Source organism: Patella vulgata, chromosome 7, assembly GCF_932274485.2.
Source record: "Patella vulgata chromosome 7, xgPatVulg1.2, whole genome shotgun sequence".
NCBI classification, from domain to species: Eukaryota; Metazoa; Mollusca; class Gastropoda; family Patellidae; genus Patella; species Patella vulgata.
In genome coordinates, this window is record NC_065885.2 from 24090888 (window position 1) to 24115469 (window position 24582).

The 24582-nt window shown below is 34.1% G+C and overlaps 2 protein-coding genes across 3 annotated transcripts; one reads left to right on the plus strand and one right to left on the minus strand.

The window, feature by feature from the left end:
* Positions 1–3650: 3650 nt before the first annotated feature.
* On the minus strand, positions 3651–16067 carry LOC126827829 (uncharacterized). Its single transcript, XM_050557397.2, has 4 exons — positions 15998–16067; positions 14569–14638; positions 8828–11445; positions 3651–7066 (listed from the first exon to the last, which is right to left on the minus strand). Exons 3-4 carry the CDS (start codon positions 11373–11375, stop codon positions 3828–3830), a joined length of 5787 nt encoding a protein of 1928 aa, XP_050413354.1. The 5' UTR covers positions 11376–11445; positions 14569–14638; positions 15998–16067; the 3' UTR covers positions 3651–3827.
* Positions 16068–16120: 53 nt separating this feature from the next.
* Positions 16121–23695, plus strand: LOC126827205 (uncharacterized). 2 transcript variants are annotated; one of them, XM_050556442.2, is made up of 2 exons: positions 16121–16232; positions 20947–23695. In XM_050556442.2, the coding sequence occupies exon 2, from the start codon at positions 20969–20971 to the stop codon at positions 22157–22159; it is 1191 nt and encodes a 396-aa protein (XP_050412399.1). In that variant the 5' UTR covers positions 16121–16232; positions 20947–20968; the 3' UTR covers positions 22160–23695. The 2 variants fall into 2 exon arrangements, with proteins under 2 accessions (XP_050412399.1, XP_050412400.1); XM_050556443.2 differs by lacking the exon at positions 16121–16232 and adding an exon at positions 17466–17534.
* Positions 23696–24582: the final 887 nt, after the last annotated feature.

Genomic DNA, 24582 nt, shown 5'->3' on the forward strand with positions numbered 1-24582 from the left:
TATATACTGAATACTGAAGAAAAAAATATTATGCTTGAGATTGAACAACTTGGTGCTTGATTGATACACATGACTGAATGAATGGTTTTCAAATGAAACAAGGTTAAAAAGAATGGAAATATGAAATATTGGAATTCAGCAGTTAACATTAACTATGACAGAGAATTTATTTTAACACAGGTAATACATTACTGTCTGTCCTGTTTCCATCTTGTTTAAAGGTGATCCTTCATTGCCTATTACATTATATAGTGCTGGATTATTCAACACCAATCATCTTTTAATATGTGATAAATTTGTTTTGAATCTCATCAGTATATCAAACATTTGTTGTTATTCAATGGAAATTTGAGTCAACATTGCATTTAGCATCCAAATAAGTTCAATGGCACTAAACTGGATTCTTAGTTGTGAAATAAACCCAACCGTGGTTGGGATTTTTTCTTATTGAGGTCATATTTGTTAGCTCTAACATTTAGTTGAAAATTTGGGCAACTTTTGTACAGTATTGCATTACATGTGGCAAGCAAATATGTCATAGTTACCTCCCTTACAGCCCATATTCGTTGACAGAAATGATTTATTCACAATGGATCTTGATAGCAGTCATATTGTAAATAAATTTTGGTCTAGTAAAGAATCTATTTTTGAACACAAATTAACTTGTACAGATCAGATGGATGGTTAAACAAAATCACTGGTTAGGTGAACAAAATGAGATGAACTGATAAAACAACAATGTTACCCTGTGTTCTTCCACTGGTACTTTGAATATCATTATAAATATAAATAAATGCTCTGATCAATAATTTTATGTCCTACTCATGATATTGATTAATTCATACAAGTTACAACCTTTATTCTAATACTCATCCTGTTCTTATATTGACATTATGTATAAATTAGTAACATGCACATTGATTGGGATCTTACCAGACAGGATCTGATATAAATGAAACAGTTAAACTCCTATCATCAGATCCACTTAAAATGGTCACAATTCTATGGAAAACAATTACTGCTTATTATTGAGCACTAGTCTTTATCAAGCAATGGTGACGACTAGATAAAGACTAAAGAAGCCTGGTTGAAAGGCTGCTCAGGTAATCATTGCTTGATAAATACTAAGTAGAAATCTAGTTGGAACCTGGCTCAGTAATGAGCTGTAATTATATTCCATAGAATTGTAACCTGTGTATTTCCAGTCCCATTACTAAAAGCTATTGTAACAAAAGATCCATTTAGTTAATACAGATATTGAAAACTTAGTTTACAGGTAGTAAAATAGATAATTTCAGGTATTTTTATGAAAACTATAAAATCCTTTAGAACTATTTGCATAGATTGTCACATCTGCCAAAATATTTAATATTGTTAGCAATACAATATTTTTCCAAATATATTATAGACCTAACACATACACAAATTTAAACCAGTTTATCTAATTACCGATAATATGATCAGGATAATTATATCTCCGTTTTTATGCACCAAGATTCACCATAGATCAACTATAGACATGTGTCTTGTGGATGAACAAAATAACCTTCTAGGATTTTAAGCTTTTTTTCTTTCAAAACATTTTAACTGTACTTCAATGAAAAGTTGTGCATTCCCATTATATTGTTTCAAAACAGATGTGCAAGAACTTTTTGACTGCTTATGATTTATTAATTCATACAAAATAGAAACAATATAATGAACTTTGAGACTTTGTAATTGTTTGCTTTTCATAAAGATAGGTTGCCAGGCAACGAAACATATGCCCACAGCAGCTAAATTGTCTGGGCAGTCAACAAGAGTTGTCGCATATTTTTACTTTTTCAGTAATGAAACATTTAAAATACACTATAATCTGATTAAGAGTAACAACTCATTAAGTAATTATCAGAAAATCATTAGAATTTGTTTGGTATTTATAAATTTCTGCCCCATGCTAACGTTTAGTATACGAAATATTTAATATCATGGATTTAGCTGTTCAAGTTATCAAAATTCATTGAAAATCAATATACTTGTTTGTTTCAAGACCTTAAACTCTGTGTATCAATCTGAAGTCAATCGGATGATAACATAAGCCTCTAGAGCGTCACAAGATTTTTCAAAGTGATCAAGGGCCATAACTTTGGCAGTAATTATCGGAAATCATTGAAAATCAATAGGATTCTTCATGTCATGACCTCAAACACTGTGTATAAATTTAAAGTCTGGCAGTAATTATCCGAAATCGCTGAAAATCAATAGGCTTCTTCATCTCATGACCTTAAACACTGTGTATAAATTTAACGTCAATCGGATATTAACTTTAGCCTCTAGTGCATCCACAGGCATTGTGGACGCCGGACGGCTGAACAGAGACGGGGATGACAATAATATATGACCACCTTTCAAAATGGTTAGTGTAAAATTTGCTATAATACAGATATAAACAGGTTTATTTTGTGAATCTGTCTTGCAATTCAAATCAACAGTTTTAATTCAAAGATAAGACATTTCCATTTTTAAATGTATCGTTGAGGTTAGTATCTTGTTTCCAAATAGACAGAGATTTCTTAAACCCCCTAATATCACCACTAGCAGCAAAGTCGTATGTGCTGACTCCAAAATCCCACAGAACAATTTTTAAAATGGAAACATAAACTTTTGAAATTCAAAAGGGTTATTCATTACACCTCAATGAACAATATGGTTTGAGATATACTGTTTAGAACTCTTTCATGTCTATTTCAGTAAATTTCATATCTAAAGAGGGGAGATATCTCTGCTATTTGTAATTTTGATAGGTTACACAATACCCCCAATTTTTTTTCAAAAAAACAAAACATCAAGAACTTTGTTAAAATGTGCCAGCGAGATAAGTCTGCAAAATATGTTTGAAGTTTATGATTGGAAAAGTTTGAAATTTCATAGGGTTCTTCCTAATACTTACAATGTAATAAACAAACACATTAAGGTTTTAAAAATTCAGTCAAGAAACATATTCAAGCTTTCATAAATGGAAGACAAAACTGAATTCTCATACAGTTCTTTCTTATTACCAAATGAACAATTTCTGAAATTTTGAAAACAATCTGTCTGGGGTCAGACCTACAGAAGGATCTGCAAGAACCACGAAAGAAGATGATGACAATATGCCTGCACATTAAATGTTGGCATGTAAAAAGTTTAATTTAAATATAACAAACATAGAATACATTTACATTCAATGATTCAAAACAGATAATAAAAGGTAGTACAGGAAAGAAAGAAAAGATTAAAAAGAAGAAATGCATCAGTCAGTTAAGTGCCTTAAAATGACTGAAGATGTATGAAAATGATGAAAACATAGAAAAGACTTAAAACAGTATTTACAATATTAAATTAATATATATGTTAATATTCATTCCCATTTTCAAAAATCACACAAATAACATAACAAATTTTACAAAATAAATTGTAATGAATTAACTACCTGAATTAACAATGACTATTGAATATTGAAATGATTAGTGATTTGTTTATGTTCCTACACAACATTTAACTAAGGAGGATTTAATCTACTTGCCATTGAAAAAATAGGTATTTTGTTCAAAAAGCTAAAGATAACTTATATATATTTAAAAAAAACAATTACTTAAGAAAGTAATTTTTTTATCGGTTTCCCATTTTTTAAAAAAGATTTCATTCTAAAAAAATGATTAAGATGATCTGATTACGTAATGAACAATCTTATCTACATGTACATAGACATATATATATAAACAATATGTACTTGTAGTCAAAACATTGCGTAATGAATTAATTGAAAACTTAAAAGACGGATAATATATATATATACATAAATTAACTTAATATCGGTTCATAACATTATACAGAACTCCACATCTATAAGGATCTTGAACTTGATTATCTGTTGGTGCTGAACGACTCATGATATCTTGTGACATAGATGGTGCTGTAGAATGAGACAATTTGGCTGCCGAGGGATACTGACGTTCATCAATAAAAGGGTAGGGGCTATTTTGAGGAGTATATAACGGTCTATGAGTGTAGTCCCGTTCGAACACAGAATGTTGTGTAGGGGTCGGGTGAGAGAGAAAAGCACTATTTGTATTTTCTGTCATGTGTTGTGGATGATACATTGCATCCCTAGGATAAAATTTGTCTAAATTGAACCCACTGACACTGTTCACACCAATACCACTAAACATATCTGAAGATGAGGTGGGAGGCAAGGTCCTGAAATCACCCATCCCAGCTGCTGCTGTTTGTCTATAGCGTTCGTCAAATGCTTTCTGAGCAGTTCCACAAGCCGTGCGACTATAGTCTAACGAAGTTGTTCCTGAGTATGGATGGCTGCTGAAATAGTTACTCAATTCAAATCTATCTAACGTTGGGAAAGTTTCACTAGTTATTTCACGTTGTGGTTGTGGAGAGGATAAACTTGCGAACATATTTCTTTCACTCATGGTCCTAGAAGGATCAAACATAAAGTCACGGCTTGAGAGGTAGTTATCTTTCGCGAAAAAAGGAGCAGGAGTTGCATTACTTTGCCTATCTAATGGACGCTGCAAGTATGGTGTTTGTGGCCAATGAGGTGGTCGTACATCTTGACTTGACCAAGTATTATACAGAGAATTCCTTGGCATAGTTCCTGGAACAGTGGGAGGCATAAACATGTCTTCTCTTCCCATTGGCGCTTGCCGTAATAAGGATGGGTTAGGAGGTCTTAATGTTGGGTCTGGGATTCTACCTAAAGTTCTATCAGACTGGGGAACTCCTGGGGGCGGTAGGAATGGAGTAGACATCCGTTGTCTCTGTAAAATTGCATCAGTTTCACTAAGTCTCATAAAACTAGGCGCTGCACTAGGTGTACCAAAAGATAGTGGAGCCTCGGTAGGACGCAATAAATTGTTTTCTCTTGAAGCACTATGTAAAGAATTTATAGCAGAGAAACTATCAAATGATGTATCTGGCAATCTAGGCAAAGCAGAAGCAGTATCTCTAACAAAATGTCCTTCATGTTGACGATCCGTTGCTAATATTTCCATCCTTCTGTGAGACATGTCCACAACACCAGGTTGTAAACCTGAAGGTAATATCAAAGATGCAGAGGGTGGTTTGGGTGGGTAGCGACTAAAATCATGTGGTTTTTCAGCTAATTCCTCTAACCTTTGTAATCTGTTAGTTTCCTCTGGTACAGGTGATCTACTATTTGGATTATGGACATTGAGATCTTGCAAATATTGACCAATAAGATCTTTCTCTGATTCAGATTCTCCTGGCATAAACTGTGGTTGTGCAGATTCTGGACTGAGCATGGATCCTTGAACAGAGTTAGGACCATGAACAGATCCTGGTGGCTGTACTGAGCCTGGTTGTTGAACGGAACCTGGTGGTTGAACTGATCCAGGTCCTTGAACTGATCCTGGGCCTTGAACTGAACCCGGTCCAGCAACAGAACCAGGTGCCTGAACCGAACCCGGTGCTGACATAGCTGGAGATGTTTCAATGTTGCCTGGAGGATTTTCAATACTGTCTCTAGCCATTGCATCTGGCATTTGTGGTGTTCTTGGAAGGGTGTGTGTTAAATTTGAATCTCCAACAGAACCATGATCCTGTATTTCTTGGTTCAAGTGTTCCATTATCTCAGGTGGTGAACCCAATTCTTCATCATCTTCATCTGGAGGGGGTGGTGGTGCTGGTGCTCTGGGAGGAGACAATGATGCTGACAAGTCATCACTCATACCGCCATATGGAGATGGTGACCTTACACTATGATGATCTTCTTTATCTTCTGGCATACCCATCATAGCATTATCATTCTCAGCTTCAGCTGGGATACTTCCAGAATTGAAGGGAGAAAAGTCTGTCCTAGATGTTTCAGCAGGATTATCATCATTTAAATTTGCTGGTTGGTCGTAAGATTCAGCCTGACTATTGGCATCACTGTAATTTATTGTAGGACTTTCTGGTGAAAAACCATCTTCCTTACTTTTATTTGTATCGATGACATCTCCATTATGTTGTTGTCTGTCATCTTCTTCTATCTCCTCTGTATTGTCTTCATGTTCTGTCTCTGAATCTGACTTTGGAACAGGTTTCTTTTTGCCTTTTTTGGCCTTGGTGGCTGTTTTCTTCTTCAGAGCTTTCTGTTTTGGAGGTGCTTTTTTCTTCGTTTTTGCGATGGGAGAAGGTTTCCTATTACGAAGATTTCTGGTAGAAGATGGTGATTTTTTAGCTTTGGTTGAAGGTTTCTTACCAACACCCTTTTTTGGAGACACTGTCCTTTTCTTTGAAGTTGTTGGTTTGGCCTCTGCAACTTCTGTTTCTGTTTCACTTTCAGACTTATCTACTACAGCAGCTTTCTTCAGAACCTTTTTAGATTTCTTGTTCTTGGTAGATTTTTTACTCTTCTTTTCAGGTGTTGATTTTTCTGAGTCTTTACCTGATTTTAACACCTTCTCAACTTTTGGTTCACCCTCTTCTGTTTGTTCTTTCTCTACTTTGGGTTCTTTTTTCTTTTTAGGTGATTTTGATCCTTTCTTTGGTGCTTTAGGTTCTTTCTTAACGGTTGACTTTTTTGTTTTTGATTTTTCGATAATAGGTGGAAGATCTTGAGTAACCTTTGGAAGAGGTAGGCTGCTGATTAAGTCTTTATCTTTGAAATTTTCCCTCCTGAAGACCACTGGCTTGTCATCAGCAGACTCACCATCCGATTTGAATTCATATAAATCTTCAACTGGGTTTTTATTTATGTATTCCAGTAACAGATTTGTATCTTTTTCCTTCTTACATTCCGATTCATGATTTCCGATATTCTCCTCTTTATTTTGATTAGCATTGTCATTAGTTTTCGTAACTGAATCTGAGGATTTAATTGATTTTTTAGTGGTACCGCTACCTATTATATTGTGATGACGTTTATTATGGTAGTATAATGAGCTTTTTTGACGACACGCAAAGTCACACTGATCACATTGCACAGGTTTTTCATTTGTATGCTGCCTTTTATGTACCCTTAGATTGTCAGCATGACGAAAAGATTTTCCACAGCCTTCAAATTTACAATGATAGTTCCTCTCACCTAAAAAACAGAAATTGAAAAATCATTAACGTTGTACATGTATAAAATAATTATATAACTAGTACATTTTAATATTTCTGTCCACTATTAAACCACTGAGAAAAAATAAATCTATGCAACTTATCCATTTGAGACTTTCCTTTTGTGATGTGCTACTGTGAACTCCTTCAAATACATGTAAATGTGTACATATACTTGTGAAGTCACGACAGTTCCAAAATGCTTCTACTGTTTCTACTAGCCGAACACATTGTGTACGGTGCAGACTGAAGAAATCACATGACATGGAGAATTTATAATCTGCAATCTAAAATCTACCCTACTCATGATGATGTATTTGATTGCAGCATAAATAGAGAAATAATAGCAAAGATGGCAATAAATGATAAGATGGACATTATGTGTTTTTGAACGTTATTGTGATGGTTACTGACAATACGGTCCAGTATTTAGTCAGCTGTTTGTTTTTAAGAACAAATCACAGAGATTATCTAACTGAAATACCATTTAGAACTGAATTATTTACATTTCCAAAGATTCATGTGCAAGCTTTCCCGTGACTTGCTTGTCATATGTGGTGTCCAAAACATGGCCTATTACTACCCCTTTTCTTTAGTTGACAAGAGATGGTGATAGACTGTAATGTTTTAGTCACGTTTGAGTCACAATTTCCATCATAACTATAAATGATAATATTGGTATTAGCCATTATTACATGTATGTGACATCTACAAAACTACATGTAATTAAACACATTCCAAATACAATTTTAACACAGAGATCATTGTTAGGGTAGATGTGTGACAAACACTTGAAGTAACGGGAAGTGACAACAAAAATGACAGATACGAGTTACCCTTCTATATAAATGACTGAAGTAACGAGCGATAACAGACACATAGTCGAATTTCATGTTACTGATAATTTAGAAGGTGATTGGACATCTGACAATTCAAAAATAGAATTGGCTGTCACTAGATAGGAGAAAAATAGAAAAGGTCTGTGCATTCCCTTGCCTTTATTCATTCTGTACTTAATAAAACATGCTAACGCATGGACCTTTTCTAATTCTTCGTTTTGTTTTATCTAGTGACAGCCAAATATTTTTTGAATTGTTAGATATCCTCTCACCGTCTCATACATGTATGTATAACAACTTTTCATCGTCAACGTAATTATCTGTGAAATGAAATTCGACAGTGTATCTGTTATTGCTTGTTACTTCAGTCAGTTATATAGAAGGGTACATGTAACTCGTGTTTTGTCATTTCTGTCATCACTTCCCGTTTCTTCAAGTGTTTGTTACACATTTACAATAGCAACGTGTTTAACCAGTTCGTCACATATGTAATAATGGCTCACACCAATATTGTCCTTTAACAGAAATTGTTACAATTCAAAAGGCTTCTTTATTACATTCATTTAAATATTGCATATGAAATTCAATAGTTTTTTGGTTTCACTAAATATTTCACAGATCAGAGAACATTTATTGTTAGCGCATTCACAATCCTCAAAAGAGTGAACAAGGGCCATACCATGTAACTCTAGAGCTAGTGGTAATGAACAGAAAATCTTTGAATTGAATAGGCTTATATAAATTTTAAAAAGATCTGATGATATATGTACATGTACGTGGAGTGTTCACAAGAAATTGTGGATCAACGGACAGCAATATACAACTACATTTGAATGTGGAAGTATAAACAGAATTGTGGCTGCTTACCACTTCAAATATACGAAGAAGAACAAATGTTTTACCTGTATGAGTTATAAAATGACGCTTAAAATGACAAAGTTTGAAGAATGAGAAACTGCATCCCTCCACAGAACAGTGAAATTTCTTCTCACCGAGGCGATGTGCCTCTTTCTTGTGAATGCGTAACAACCGAGCAACCCTAAATACTTTTTGGCAATCTTCAATGTCACATTTATGCACTTTTTGTTTTTCGTGTGTGGCTTGATGTCCTCGTAAACTTGATTTAGATTTAAAGACTTTTTCACATTTAGTGCATTTATGAGGTCTCTCATCCGTGTGACGATTAATGTGTATTCGTAGTTTTTCATCAGTATAAAACATTTTTTCACATAAAGTACACTTTTTATTTCTCTCTTTTTCTGAATGTTTATTGAATTCATGTTTAACAAGATTAGCGCGATAGTTTGTGGTGTAACTACATTTGTCACAGCCATGTCTTTTAGGCTGATCGGGAAAGTGAGTTGTTAAATGCACTTTTAATGCTGATTCATACGTAAATTCTTTAGCACACTCTTGGCATTTAAATGGCACCTTACCCTGACAGTCTTCAAAATGTTTTTCTATAGAAATGTCTTCACATTTAATATATCTATAGCACTTCTTACACAACCTCATATCACTTTTTTCTTTCAGATTGTGCACTTCACGAAGATGTTCATTTAACACTTCTTTATTGTCTGCCTCAAAATTACACTTGATGCACATATAGATGCCATGTGTGATCGCGTGTTTGCCTAAAAGGGCGTGTTTACTTGTAGCATAGTCACATTTTTCACACTTATAAATATTATCTGGCAATGTCTCCTGATGAACGTTACGTAAATGTCTACTTAATGATGACTTTCCTTTTAGTTTAACTTCACACCGAGGACAGGCTAACACAGGATGTGGTTTTCTGTTTTTATTTTTACCATTTTCGACAGCTATTCCTGTCTGTGGTCCATTTATGTTTGGTGAATCTGAAGCTGATTTTGTAACTTGTGCAGCAGTGTCCATGTCAGCAGTACTTTTGTCAACTTCAGCAGCCGACCCAGATGTCCCCTCTTTCACATCCTCATCACTATGAGAGTCTGAGACACCATTTTCTATCACTAAGTGATTTATAACAAAGTCAAATGTCTCTTCCATTTGTTTTTCTAGTGCATCACCTGAAACAATGTTTAGTTTACATTTTTTAGGCTTAATCCTCTTTTCTTCACCTTTCTCTTCTTTATGTTCTTCAAGCTCTTTACTTGGTGAAGTTCCCTCTTCAGAATTATCTTTAACTGGAGATTTCTCTTTACCATGTGGTTTCTCTTTACCAGGTGACTTTTCTTTACCGGGCGACTTTTCTTCATTTTGCTTCTTAGGTTTCTTTTTCTTTTTAGGTTTGGGTTCCCCCTCAACTTGTGATTCTTTGAGTTCTGGTGTTTCAGTTGTTTCTTTACTACTACTTGCTTCTTCAGTGGGAATGGAAGGTTCAAGCGGAAGTTCATTATTTAAATGTTCATTGCTTTTTCTTTTCTTGGTTTTCGTGGCTTTTGGTGGTTTAGGTAGTTTGGGTGGTTTAGGTTTAGGTTCAACTTGAGCTTCATCATTAATTGGTTCCTTTTCTTCAGGAGAAGCAACTACCGGTTCTACTTTTTTCTTGGATTTTTTCGCTTTTGTTGGCTTTTCCTTCTTAGGTTTTTCAGGACTTTCTTCCTTGCCAATGTCACCATTGGCATTCACACTTTCTTGACTTGCATTGTTTTCCGAAATTGGTTCTTTCTTCTTTCGTACTCTTTTCTTTTTCTTTCCACTCGAAACTTTACTACCAGGCGGAACTTCAGAATTGTCTTCCATGTTTTTATCATTGTCCACATGATTCTCTAATTTATTATTTTCAATACTGTCATTCACAATACCTTCCAAGACAGCCATTTCCTCTGCAACCTTGGCTAAAGTTTCTAAAGGGGTAGGAACAGGATCCGAAGCAGTTTTGATTTCTGATTTGTTAATGCCATCTGTAAGGCTTTTTCTTCCTGGGGTTTTCTTACGGGGTTTTGGTTTTGGCAATGGCTTTAATGGGACATCATCATCATGGAACTTTCTTTTCTTTGGTGTACGTTTTGACTTAATGAACTCAGGAAAATTTGTTGGGGTAGGGTGTGGAGGTTCTACATTTTCCACTGAAGATGTTTCTGCTGCAGAATTTTCAATAGGTACTATTTCGACTCTAAGCTCTGATGAATTAATATCATCGTTTATCCTTTTCTTCGGAGAATTCTGGATAAGATGTACATCTTCAGATTTTGCGTCAGAGCTACCTTTCTCCTCTAAAACTCCATCCTGAACTTCAACTTGATGATTAGTGACTGAACCATCCACAGCATCATCTGCATTCTTAACCTCACTTTCAATCACAAAATTTTCATCAGTTTTCATATTGACGTCATCTATGTCTTGTACATCCACAATCTTCTTACACTTCTTATTTTGTTTTTTAGTTTTTGAAAACTTTTCATCACTTGTTGTTTCTTCCGTTTCTTTCGGCTCTCCATCCTCGACCTTAACTTCTTTTGTTTTCATATTTGTATCAAGCTGAACATCACCTCAGCCATTGGGTTTGATATGTAGTAAAAATATCATTTTCTTGCATCTGAAAAACACAAGATATAAAAGGTTATTCATATTAAAGATATAAATAGATATGAAAAATATTACTGGTTTACTTTGTGGTTCTCGTCCTGGTCCCCGTTTCTCGAAATCTTAACGAAAGATAAAATACAAATTTTAGTAGATACTTCAATTTTGATTGGCTAAGCACTAAAATCAATCTAATATTATCCAATCAAATTACTAAAATTTGGATTTTATCGTAGTTATAATTTCGTGAAACAGGACCCAGATCCTTACAAATGAAATGAAATGGGGTTTAACGTCCTACTGTTCTGCTCCTATACTGGGCTAATGAAGATGGGCATACGCCATACAGTGTTCTATGAGGGAAATTTTGCCAGGGCAGCGTCCAACTGTTAGACGTTGGTTCACTAGTCTGGAGGTCCTTTGATTGATCCTGGAAGGGGTTTATCAGGACTTTCTGGTGCTGGAACCACACCGGAAAATCCTGATGAACAGTGGGATATAAGGCTGTATTGACGATTTTAAAATTAAAGTTTTGTAAGACAGGCGGGGGGGGGGGGGGGGGGGAGCTATTATCCATTTTAAAATTTTTAAAAAGACAATGTTACCGGGTGGAGCTATTTTTTTTGTCATGCCATAATGCAATGCCATTGACAACGTAGTTTTACTATAAAGGTTACTATCTATAAGCAGAGAGAGGATATATTATTTTTAAATCATTTATCATAATGCTTAAAGTCACTGTGCATGATTTGCATTTTTTGGAAAATATCAAATTTCTCACGGCTTAATCCATGCTAATATTATGTACTCTGATTGATTATTTAGCATTTAATTAAGAAGACAAAATCAATATATCAAAGCTAGATAATATTCTAGCTTGGATTCAATCGGATTAAAAACAATTAATTAGATTTCATGAAACATAAAGACATTTATATACCATGCAGTATATATAATGGATGAAATTTCAGTTCATTATATCTTTGTAAATATTGAACAGAATTGAAGCAGTTTTGAACTGATATCGCTATTAGAGATTCATCTTTTACAATATTGTAGTTTGAAAGTGATTCCTATATTTCTCAAATCACGCTCAGAGATATTAAACATGTTTTATACCATTGCTACATAATTTTAGACCAAGTTTAATTCATTTAAATTCAGAAATATTTGTTAATGTGATAGCTGTTTATGTAGGTTTCAGCAAAACTTTAGTTCATATACCGGTAACTGAAAGGATTGAGGCAAGAATTTGTTTTAAAAGCACAATTCTTGATTTCTCATATACACATGTTTTAAAGACCATACAGATTTGTTAATACATATGAGGTTCTAAAGTGTGAACTGTCCTGGCAAAATTTGAGACAGTACACTGAATCGTTTGTTCAGCCTACTAATGTGTATAGCAAAAAGAATATTTCAATCCTAATACACCACACACTGACCAGACAATGTATCGTTTTCTTTGATAATATGCAACAATATCATTTTGATCATTAAAATAGGGATCAAATCTCTGTTAAATGTAATGAAGACGGGCATATGACAATGCAATGCTCTATGAGGGGAAATTTTGCCCAGACAGTGGTGCTGTGGCTTACTCTTACATCGAATTCCCACTGCCAAGGGATCTTTTACGTGCACCCAAATGTGTACTCGGGACTTCGGTTTTTCATTCCAACCAACTGTACATTGTCTCTTGCCAGGGTCTTAATACATATGTGTCAAAAAGTTTAAGATGATATTGTATTTTTCAGGAACATTTAGCCTATATCTTAAATCATTTCTATTTTAAGTTTCAAACAGAATCTTACTAAACTACTATTATGTAAAATATCAAATTCATTATTCATTGAGATATTTATTGATTTTCAAGCCTAGCTGAAGAGGACTAGATTTCTATTCATCAATGCAAACAATATATAACTTTGTGACAAACTTGTAACAGCTGAGACAAGGTATTATTATTTTAAAGCGGTGGACACACTAGCCGAACGATTCGGCCGAATCTATCGGCGTCGAAATTCGCCTAGTGTGTCCACTGTCATTCGGCCGAATGATTCGCCCGAATCAAACAGGTTTGATATATTCGGCCGAATTATATTCGCCTGGTGTGTCCGCTTCGCCGAAGCATTCGGCCGAATATAGAATTCATTAGCCAATCACCACTCATATCGAGAAGTCATGTGATAGATTGAAGACATAGACGCCGCCATGTTTAATCATGTGACGTGAAAGGAGATGCAATCGACAGGTTGAATCGGGCGAAGCATTCAGCTAGTGTGTCCACCCATTCGGCCGAATAAAATTTGGCGCCGATTGTTTCGGCCGAACGATTCGGCTAATGTGTCCACTGCTTAACATAAATACACTATAGTTTAAATTAAAGGTCATTAACATAGACATAGAAATTTAATATATTATAACTATACAATATTTTACAGATTTATTTCCTAATTGTATAATGTTTATACATGTATGTACAGAAACAATTAGGAAACATATCTTTACCATAAACTGTAAAATGTTATGGTCCATTTCATTTCATAACCCATATGTGGTATTTCCAATATCCGGTATATTCAGTAATGGCACATGAACTAATATTTCAATATTTACATGAAATATATGTGAAGAGACATCAAAATTGGATACAAGAAGAGGGACAGCAAATGCTGAATTGTTACAGACTTTAGTACCAGTGTTCAAAAACATGCACATGTAATGTCGCTCCATAAAAAAAATCCATAGCAATACTGTGCATGGCTTAAGACCTTTAATACAAAAATTATCTAAATATATTCATATTCATACAATACAGTATATAATTATTAAACATTTTCCCTCAGGCTCATACACGATCAAATCTGATCTGACTTAACCTTCTAATCTATTGACTTTAACTTACAATACAATGAATCGAACAGTTAATGACTCATATCATGTCATGTATTATCATTTCGATATCCACTTGCATCAGTTATTTTTGCATAAAACAATGCTGTACAAAGTACATGTTTGTAACCATTTTTTATGCAACATGCATCACATTAAAAACACAATCCTAATTAGCTCCAATACTAAAGGAATGAAAAAATATACAAAAATAAACAAAAAAAGAAAAATCTATACACACCTCTAAATAATTTCAATGGATTTCTGTTTTTAATTCTTCACATTTTCGTTAAGACGTATACTTTGGAATACTGAAAAAACAATTGTAGATAATACTTATTAAATAACAAAAATAAATCATAATCTAATCATGGTACAAAGATATTAATTAACAGTCTGTTTCTTAAGAGCTCTATTCCTTTATCTTAAATTTTACATAAATATCTATAATAAACATAGTATGATACTTGGCATAGTGTGTAATATTCCCCATAATAAACAGAATACCATCAGTCAATATTTGTGAATATTATCTTTTAAAGCAAATGATAAAATTCTTATTAACCGTGGGATATTATGTATGATTTCAATTATGTAATGATCTTAATCCTTATAAGACATGATAATGATCTTTTCTTCACTATTTGATTTATAATTCACACTAATTTATACAAGGGGTGTATTATGTTTAATATACCTTGCCATAAGCAAATTAAACAATAGGTTAGTGTGGTTATTGTTTTAAAATGCACAGCTAAAAACACTTTTGGAGACAATGTATACATTAATAAACGGTCTATTTTACCCAGAAGAATGTAGCAAGTGTGAGCAGCCGACTAATCAACCCGTTATCAATGGCCGAACAATTCAACCGGATGATTCCAATATAGTCGCTTTATAGTGGTATTTTATAATATTTTTAACACGAAAATTTATTGACAGAACATACAAATGTCTGAAATTTAAATTTCAAGGTACTTGACAGTTACCGTATCGAAGTTATATCAACAAAGCGGCTGACCCAGATTAGTCGGACTCACATTCTGCACGTGCTGTCTGTCTGCCAATCATTCGAGTAGCTGTCAAAACCACTCAAGCAGTAAAACCAATTCAATCGGCCAGAAGATACAGTTATCCTTCTATTCGAGTTAAAATCAAACAACTCTCTCATTTAGGACCGTATTTTATATTTTGCTATATATTGATTATTTATTTAGCGATCGATTGAAAAGCCAGAGAAATTACTGATGTCGATTTTCATACACTCCACTCAGGCTAACATCAGGTCCATACAAAATTACAAACCGTTATTGTCTAATGACCGAGATATACTCTTGAAACAAGCAAAAATATCATAGATATTCTTTTGGGTCTAAAATGCGTATTGAGCGCCAGAAAACGGATTACACTCGACAGCCATGATCATAGCGTGGTATCAAATTTGCTAGGCCTGGCTTCGACCATGACGGCTACAGAAGGTTTTACAATCTCGGATATAGTTCAGGCATTTGCAGATGCCTATGCATCGCACTGCAACGCCATTTGAGGCGAAAAACACCCAAATTAGAAACTTAAAGGGTAACTAAAGTGTATGCAAGATTCATTTGTATCCAAATGAAAACAATTGAGTCGTGATTGTCAATAAATAAATACACAAATAGAACACATACCTTCTTGCTGAATCTAAATATAGACGACATAGCATTCGGAGCAGAATGTTTTTGTTGTGTTTGATTGGTTCAACATGTGCACCCACAAACCAATGAAAACGGAGCTTCCGGCCATAATTATGGCGCCAACATGTAAATGGTTCCGCTGACAAACCGCTCGATGATAAATGGCCTGAATTTTGCTACCACAAAAAATACAAACAAAGCTTATATTGCGTGCAGTCGTAAGCTGTGGGTAAGACATAGATGGGTAATTAAAACATCTTATATCACGCACTAGATGCTCTTGAAAGACATCCGAGTAAAGCGTTTTGAGATAGGACAAGGACCCTATCCATGTATGTACCCTTATTGTGAAAGGGTGTAGACGATTATTTTGTTCTAACAACAATGTAGTAGTGTCAAAAAAAATTATGGTTAGGTTTTCTTTTAATCAGGTATTCTGTGCAGCTGAAATCGATATAATTCTCTGGGTGATAGGTAAAATTAACAACTGTCCTGTACAGTACCAGTGCATTATAGGATAATGAAATACACACTTGAATACTCAGTTCAATACACGTCATCATATGTCATGTAATCATCATGTACATATAGTAATATTCCATAGTATACTGCATATATCATAATGGGTCTGTTCACAGTATATTGCAGAAAACATGTCACAGGAGATAAAGAATAAAATAATTATACACTAAAATACAGTTATTGTAGTTTCTCTAAAGTAAAATATTGCATAGTTTTATTTCACATTGTCCTATAATGCACATATTCATACAGAATAGCTTTTGAAACTCTACTGGGTTATAGTTTATCATGGGGGGGGGGGCAAATGGTTTAACACACGGTTTCAAATCCACATTAAATTTTATACGTGACAGGTAGGGTACCTCTGTCCATCCTCATGAGTTTCCTCCCGCTGCCGCTACTAAAGACTCCAATGCGCAAGTGAATTATTGAACCATCCCAAAATAACCTATTTATCTTGTTTTAAACTGTCCCAAAATTGAAAACTGTTACCTTCTTGAAGTCAAATATGTCCTAAAACTTTAAAACATGTTAAAATCCAGTAAAAGCTATATTCACACAAACAAAGTTTCTTTAAGGGCGTTGAGTAGTCTAAAATAAACACTACCTTTTCAGCACCAATCTTATTAAGACTTTGTATACTTGTTGCATGTGTAAAATAACCCAGAGGACACATAACAGTTCGACCATTGTGTAATAATGGAGATGCAAGCCGAAAGAAAAAACTATTTATAGTGAACGAGACGGTTCTCCGACCTAGATCAGTTCTTGAATAAATTATGACGCTGTACACATGGGTAACGTCATCCGAAGTAAACAATTATGACTTTCTCCAGCAACAGTTTCACACTGGACCTTGACATCTATCTATATGACATCAGAAGGAATTCCCCCTAAGACACGATTATCCAGGTCTACCATCTATCACGACTGGAACATTGCTGAATTTTTTTTTTTTGATGGTCAAATGTATAAAATGATTTTGAGAGCGGTGGAGTAGTGCACTGAAGTAAATATTTACTTTTTACATCCGAATTGTTGTATTTTAAAACTTGTTGTGTATGTATTCAAAATCTCATTTGAAGATAAATAATCAAGAAAGATTTTAAAATACTTTTGAGTTGATATTTTATAACATTTTTGGTGTCAAAATGTTGCTTATAACCTCTTCTTTCGATCTAAGAGATGAATTATCGATATTAGCACATACTAATAGAATTTCCAAGAAAACTCATCATTTTTTTGCATTTCCATGAATACTAGCATTGTTCATGACAAATTTGATGGAAATCTATGCATACATAACTTAGAAAATTAGACTTTTGTTGTCATCAGCACCCTTTATTATCATGCTTTTTGACCAAGTTTGGAACATAGATGGTAAATAAAATTGGTATTTTTTGGTGATTAATACGTAGTTTATCACCCCAAATAACAAAAAATGTCATATCTTAAAACTTACAGTGCTAGGGAGATATGCCACAATTTTTTACTTTCCTGTCTGGCTGTCTCCGAGTCCTTGTAGACTCTCTAGCGGCTTAAATTTTTGTTCGATTTACTTATAGGCTATGCAATGTTCATGTTGACAAGTCTATTTATTTGTAACTATTTGCTTTAATTACTTTCAGATTACTTTGAATGCATTGAAAAATCTTGTAGATGTTTGTTATTTGATTGACATAAAATATATATGATGTGGACTTACTATGTTCATGAGAAGAAGTTTATTGTTTTTCAACAATTTCTGGTAATTACATGCAGATTCAGGACTTTTGATTTGAAAAACCCTTGTGTACCTTCATGCAGCTGAAGTTATCCAAGACAAAAAAGCCCTTTTGATTGTCAATATTTGTTTGATAATTACTTGAGTTATTGCCCTTTTTCATCCTGAAAAATCTAATGGAAGCTTTAGTTAGTAATAATACAGGAAAGCAGTCTTCTAAATTATCAGAAAGTGACCGTCTTTATTGACTGCTTGGACGGTCAGCTTCTGTGAGGGTATGTTTCGTTGTAAACAAACAATATCGTTTTTCGACGGTGTAAATCGTTTATTTAGAAAAATCATGCGGCCAATAAATTCCTCACAATATTGTTACTTTGTCTCTGAGAACTGTCAGTTACAGAATTATTTTAAGAATCGCTAAACCTATCACCAACGTGTTTTACTTTAACTATGACAAGGTGCATGTGGGTGATGGGCATGTGCAATCACTGCAGTGGGAAAAACAATGATATGTCATGGTTATCTGTGGAAAGATATATCCAATAATAATTGCAATTTGCATAGGAGGTTGTATAAAGTTGGCAATTTTTAATTTTAAAAATAATGTTAGACTATTCTTCCACTGAAAAGAACATTTTTTTAAAAGAAAATTTGCCCTGTTGACGATGGGAACTAATGATGATGAAATGAAAGAACTTGTTAAATGGTAAATGACGTGGCTGCTGGTGGATGTATGTTAACCTACCTGTAACAAGTTATGTTTCTTCTATCCCTCTTCTCAAATAGGAAACCTTTTTATACGCCCACATTGAAATGTGGACGTATATTGCCGTCGGTCCGTCCGTCTGTCCGTCCGTCCGTCCGTCCGTCCATCGTCCACAATTTCTTGTGAACGCTCTAATGCCAAAAGTTATCATCCGATCTTTCTGAAATTGACATGCATTATTTAAATTAGTGAAACGAAGAAGCCTATTGATTTTCGACAATTTCCGTTTATTACGTCTAGAGTTATGGCCCTTGCTTCACTTTATTGATTCTTGTGAACGCTCTCACATCAAAAGTTATCATCCGATCTTTCTGAAAATTATATGCATTATTTAGATTGCTGAAACAAAGAAGCCTATTGAATTTCAGCAATTCCAGTTTATTACGTCTACAGTTATGGCCCTTGTTTAATTTTATTGATCCTTGTGAACGCTCTAACACCAAAAGTTATCATCCGATCTTTCTGAAATTTATATGCATTATTTAGGTTACTGAAACAAAGAAGGCTAATGAATTTCGGCAATTTCTGTTTATTACGTCTAAGAGTTATGGCCCTTGTTTCACTTTATTGATCCTTGTGAAAGCTCTCACGTCAAAAGTTATCATCCGATCTTTCTGAAATCTATTTGCATTACTTAGGTTACTGAAACGAAGAAGACTATTGAATTTCGGCAATTTCCGTTTATTACGTCTAAGAGTTATGGCCCTTGTTTCACTTTATTGATCCTTGGGAAAGCTCTCACGTCAAATTTATATGCATTATTTAGATTGCTGAAACGAAGAAGCCTATTGAATTTCAGCAATTCCCGTTTATTACGCCTAGAGTTATGACCCTTGTTTCACTTTGTTGATCCTTGAGAACGCTCTCACGTCAAAAGTTATCATCCGATCTTTCTGAAATTTATATGCATTATTTAGATTGCTGAAACAAAGAAGCTTATTGAATTTCAGCAATTCCCGTTTATTATGTCTAGAGTTATGGCCCTTGTTTCACTTTATTGATCCTTGTGAACGCTCTAACGTCAAAAGTTATCATCCGATCTTTCTGAAATTTATACGCATTATTATGGTTACTAAAACGAAGAAGCCTATTGAATTTCAGCAATTTCCAATTATTACGTCTAGAGTTATGGCCCTTGTTTCACTTTATTGATCCTTGTGAACGCTCCAACGCCAAAAGTTATCATTCGATCTTTGTGAAATTTATATGCATTATTTAGATTAGTGAAACGGAGAATCCTATTGAATTTCAGCAATTTCCGTTTATTACGTCTAGAGTTATGGCCCTTGTTTCACTTTATTGATCCTTGTGAACGCTCTAACGCAAAAAGTTATCACCTGATCTTTGTGAAATTTATATGCATGATTTAAATTAGTGAAACGAAAAAGCCTATTGAATTTCAGCAATTTACAATAATTACTTCTAGCGTTATTGCTCTTATTTCACTTTGTTAAACCTTGTTAAAGCTCGATTGATAATCCGATATGTATGAAATTTATATGCATCATTTAAATTTGTGAAACAGGTCTATTGAATTTCAGCAATTTCCGTCAATAATTTCTAGAGTTATGGCGATTGTGAACGTTTGAATGACAAATGTGATCTGTATGAAATTTGTATGCATTATTTAAATTAGTAAAACGAAAAAGCCTGTCAAATTTCAACAATTTCTGTAGATTACTTCCAGAGTTGAGACCCTTGTTTCAGTTTGGAGGACCTTGTAAACCCTCAAACGACAAAATTTATAATCTGATCTGTATGGAACTGTCTTGTAAAGGCTCCCAATTACCACAAAGGAATAAATATGCGACAACCCTTGACGACCGCTCGGACGATTTAGCTGCTGTGGGCGTATGTTTTGTTGCCTGGCAACCTATCTTTTCTTAATGTAAAACTTGAATTGAAATAAATTTCTATATTTATCTTTTGCAGTAGATGATCCTGGCCAAACAAGATGTTTCAAGATACATCTGAATATATCTATGTTCAGAATGATACCACATCGACAGGTATGATCACACATGGTGGAATACATTCTACGCCTAATTCACAGACTGCTGAAAGTGAGGCTTCGTTTGATAGTGGATACCTATCTCCAGCCACCTCGCAGAAAGCACCAGGTGGATTTATTCCACTGACAAATGATCATGTTTTTAATGGTACTGGTACCTTCACATATCAACCCACTCCACCCAATCAAAAGGTGGCATTCGATGATGAATGGGATAAGAAATTCATTGAGAATTTTGAAGCTAATTTATTTGGAATTGATCCAATGGAAGATTTTTCAAGTGAAGATATTAATCTTTTTAGTGAGTTGTTATCAAGTCCATTAAAGGGTGGTGTGAGCCCAGCAGGTTTGTTTCATGGTCACAGTCCTGCCAAGTACTCGAGGAGTCCCTTAAGGAATTTGTTCAGTCCACCCAGATCACTGCATTCTAAAGTGAGTTTATTTACAGGCACAAATTGGAATACGAATAATGATGCAGTGACATTTTCCAGACCAGCAGATCCAGTGCCAGTGACGATCACACATAATGCTGTCTATGATGGCCTTGATCAACACCGTTTTGTGGATCAACGATTATCCACGCATGATTATGCTAAACCACATACCATATCTTATTCTGGTCAAAGTATCCAACAGAATGCTAATTACACACGATCCGTGAATCCTTTGTCAGAATCAATGATGGCACCAAATTCCTCAGAGGTTCTTCCAACTATTGCAGGAAACATGGTACCAGAGCTCTTACCCCCAAAGCAAAAGTTACAATATGTCCGTGCTAAATTTAAACAGACTCTACAAAAAGCTGTTGAAAATGCTGACAATGCCGCCTTGAATGAGGAAAAATATCCTCAGTTGACAAAAAGACTGTCCAAATTGTCCTCTGCCGGACAAGTGTCGAGCAGAAAGGAAAGCGTTTCCAGTTGTATGGACAGTTTACCTGATGAAGAAAAAAGTTCTAGTCTATCTGCCTTAGATATTGCTGAGACCCAGTTTAATTCTGCCCCCAAACGCTTCAGAGAGCTTGCCCCTGCCCCATCTGGTAAAAGAACTTTTGCTTGTATAGTAAATAACCAATATGAGGTGAAACAAAAGTCAGATTGTAGAGTTGTGATAAAGAAACGAAGAACATATTAAAGATAACAATTTGCTATATTTGCTTTCCCTTTGAAAATTCTTGGATTTGCAATTTGTGTAGAAAAACATGTCTTTTTTTTTTTTTTTACTTAAATTACAATCTCGATCATCATCACATACATCGAATAAAGTTATATGCATGCTACAAACTTAAATTGTATAAATTAATGACAGTGAAAAATATCCACTGGCATATAAAACTGTTATAATTCAAATGATATCAAAGTGATGGATTAAGTCAATGCACGGAAGTCTGTTACAAACAAAAAACTTGTGTGTCTTGTGTATTGTGAATAAGGTTATGATAGACTGACATGACATCTCTTGGTGAGGGTTAACGGAGATGAGAGAGCAGAAGAGAAGACAAAAAACAATATTTTGATGTTGTGCTTTAATTACTGGTATAATGAATGTGATCTTAAAATGTCTGTGATTTGAATACGATTCAAACAACTGGGTTGTATATTTAGAGGTTAAATGTGGATACAACAATGTACATCTATACTGGGGGTATATGTGAAGGGAGTGGAAGCTTGAATTAACATTTGAATTTCGGTTTTTCTTCTTAATATGTTTATTATTCCTTTTTGGTCTCTAATGTATTTGAACCACCGGAAGGAAATCTTATTTAAGAAATAACAAATTTGGCAGTGTTAGGAATGTAATAGAAACAAAAACAAGAACTTTACCATGTACATTTATAACTGGTGAATATTAAATTGGTTTTCAAAAGTTCTGCCAAAAGAATATTTCCAAAGCACAAATTGATGCTAACTTATTTTTCAATAATTTCACCGAAATCTATGCTTTATGGAAGTTCTAAAACTATCAAATATGAACACAAGGTACAATTTTATGGACACACAATTACTGAGTTTGATACTAAGCGACGTTTCAATAATCCATAAAATTGTACCTTGTGTTAATATGTTCAATTACTAAATGCCAATCAAAGAAGGTATCAAATATGTTTTACATTGTTAAAAATTATCTGAAAATAGAAGTTAAACCAATTAGAGCCCAAGAAAGTGGGGTGTAAAGACCCTGCAGGATGACAAGATAATCAGATGGATTTTGAAATGCTCCTCCTCCCTTCACTCATACCTCCTGATCTACATGTAATAATACATGTGTACATGTAGGTTACTTTAGGACAAACAGGGAAATTATTCGCTTTCCTGGACAAGATTGTTTAGTGTTTGTGATAAATCGATTCATAGATAAATTACAAGAAACAGTAAGATGTTAGATGTCAATTCATTTGATGAAGAGTTTGATTCCAAAATATGTCCATATTAATGTCTGGTCTTCTTATCCAAAATACAGTTTCATGGAACATGTTATGTGTGGCTTAGTGAATAGAGAATTTGTGAGATAAAACAGTTAGATGTTAATTTGTTTGATTCTAAATTATAACATAATTAATCTGGCTTTTATCCTGCAAAAAATACACTTTCATGGAATATGATAGGTGTGGTTTATTGTATAGTGAATTTGATTTGTTAATTTATCAGTTTCAAACAAATAAATGTTTAATTATCCTCCTTAAAATCATGTGTTATCAAACCTCGATCAGGTTCCCTATAAATTTTTCATATTTTGGAATGAAACTCTTGTGTTTTAAAAAGAAAATAATTTATTATTATTTATAGATATAGTGCTTCTTGTAATTTTTTGTCTCCAATTTCTGTAGAATTTAAAGTAAAGACTTTCAAGTGGATGATTTAGAAAGACTACACTATAATTATGTAAAGTGTAATAGTGCTAGTGTAGGGTTTCTGATGTTTAGAGACTAAGGATTAAAATAACAGATTTGGACTAGATGCAAAATGTTTGAAAATTGATTTGGTGATTGTTTTATTTAATACCTGTTATCTAGTTAAATTTTACTGCAACTCTCTGATTCATATGAAATAAAAAAAAATGTCCCTTTTCACACTCTCCTCAGTATCCCCAGTGGAATCGTTTTGTTCTACTCCACGAACCCCTGGTCCATTCACAAATTAAAATTATCTGCCCTTTTGATGATTTCATTGGCCTCTTAGGTTGATTCTACGAACTAATCAAAAAAACAGTTCACATACCAGTTGTTTACATTTATCACAATACAGTAGCTTGTACGCTCAATTATGAGAATGTTTGCAAGAAATTTAATATCAAAGAAGTGACATGCATACAAAACCAATGGACCCAGGGATTAGGGGAGTAGAACAGGGGCCTGTTTCATGAAATTTTAACTAAGATAAAATCCAAATTGTAGTAATTTGATTGGATAAATAGAAAATCTCCTATGAAGAAGAGTAGGAGATTTTATTTATCACCCAATCCTTTCTTACATGCACGAATAAATAAATATAATTCTTTGCTATATGAAGATTTCACTTTTACTGAACCTAATTACATTATGGCGTAGTGATACATCA

Bases quoted from the DNA above. Each gene is read 5' to 3' on its own strand.
- LOC126827829 (XM_050557397.2), bottom strand. From the start codon at position 11,375: ATGAAAACAAAAGAAGTTAAGGTCGAGGATGGAGAGCCGAAAGAAACG. The intron at 7,067-8,827 runs GTAAAACATTTG...TCTGTTTTTTAG, and splicing joins TCATTTTATAACTCATACAG to GTGAGAGGAACTATCATTGT.
- LOC126827205 (XM_050556442.2), top strand. From the start codon at position 20,969: ATGTTTCAAGATACATCTGAATATATCTATGTTCAGAATGATACCACA.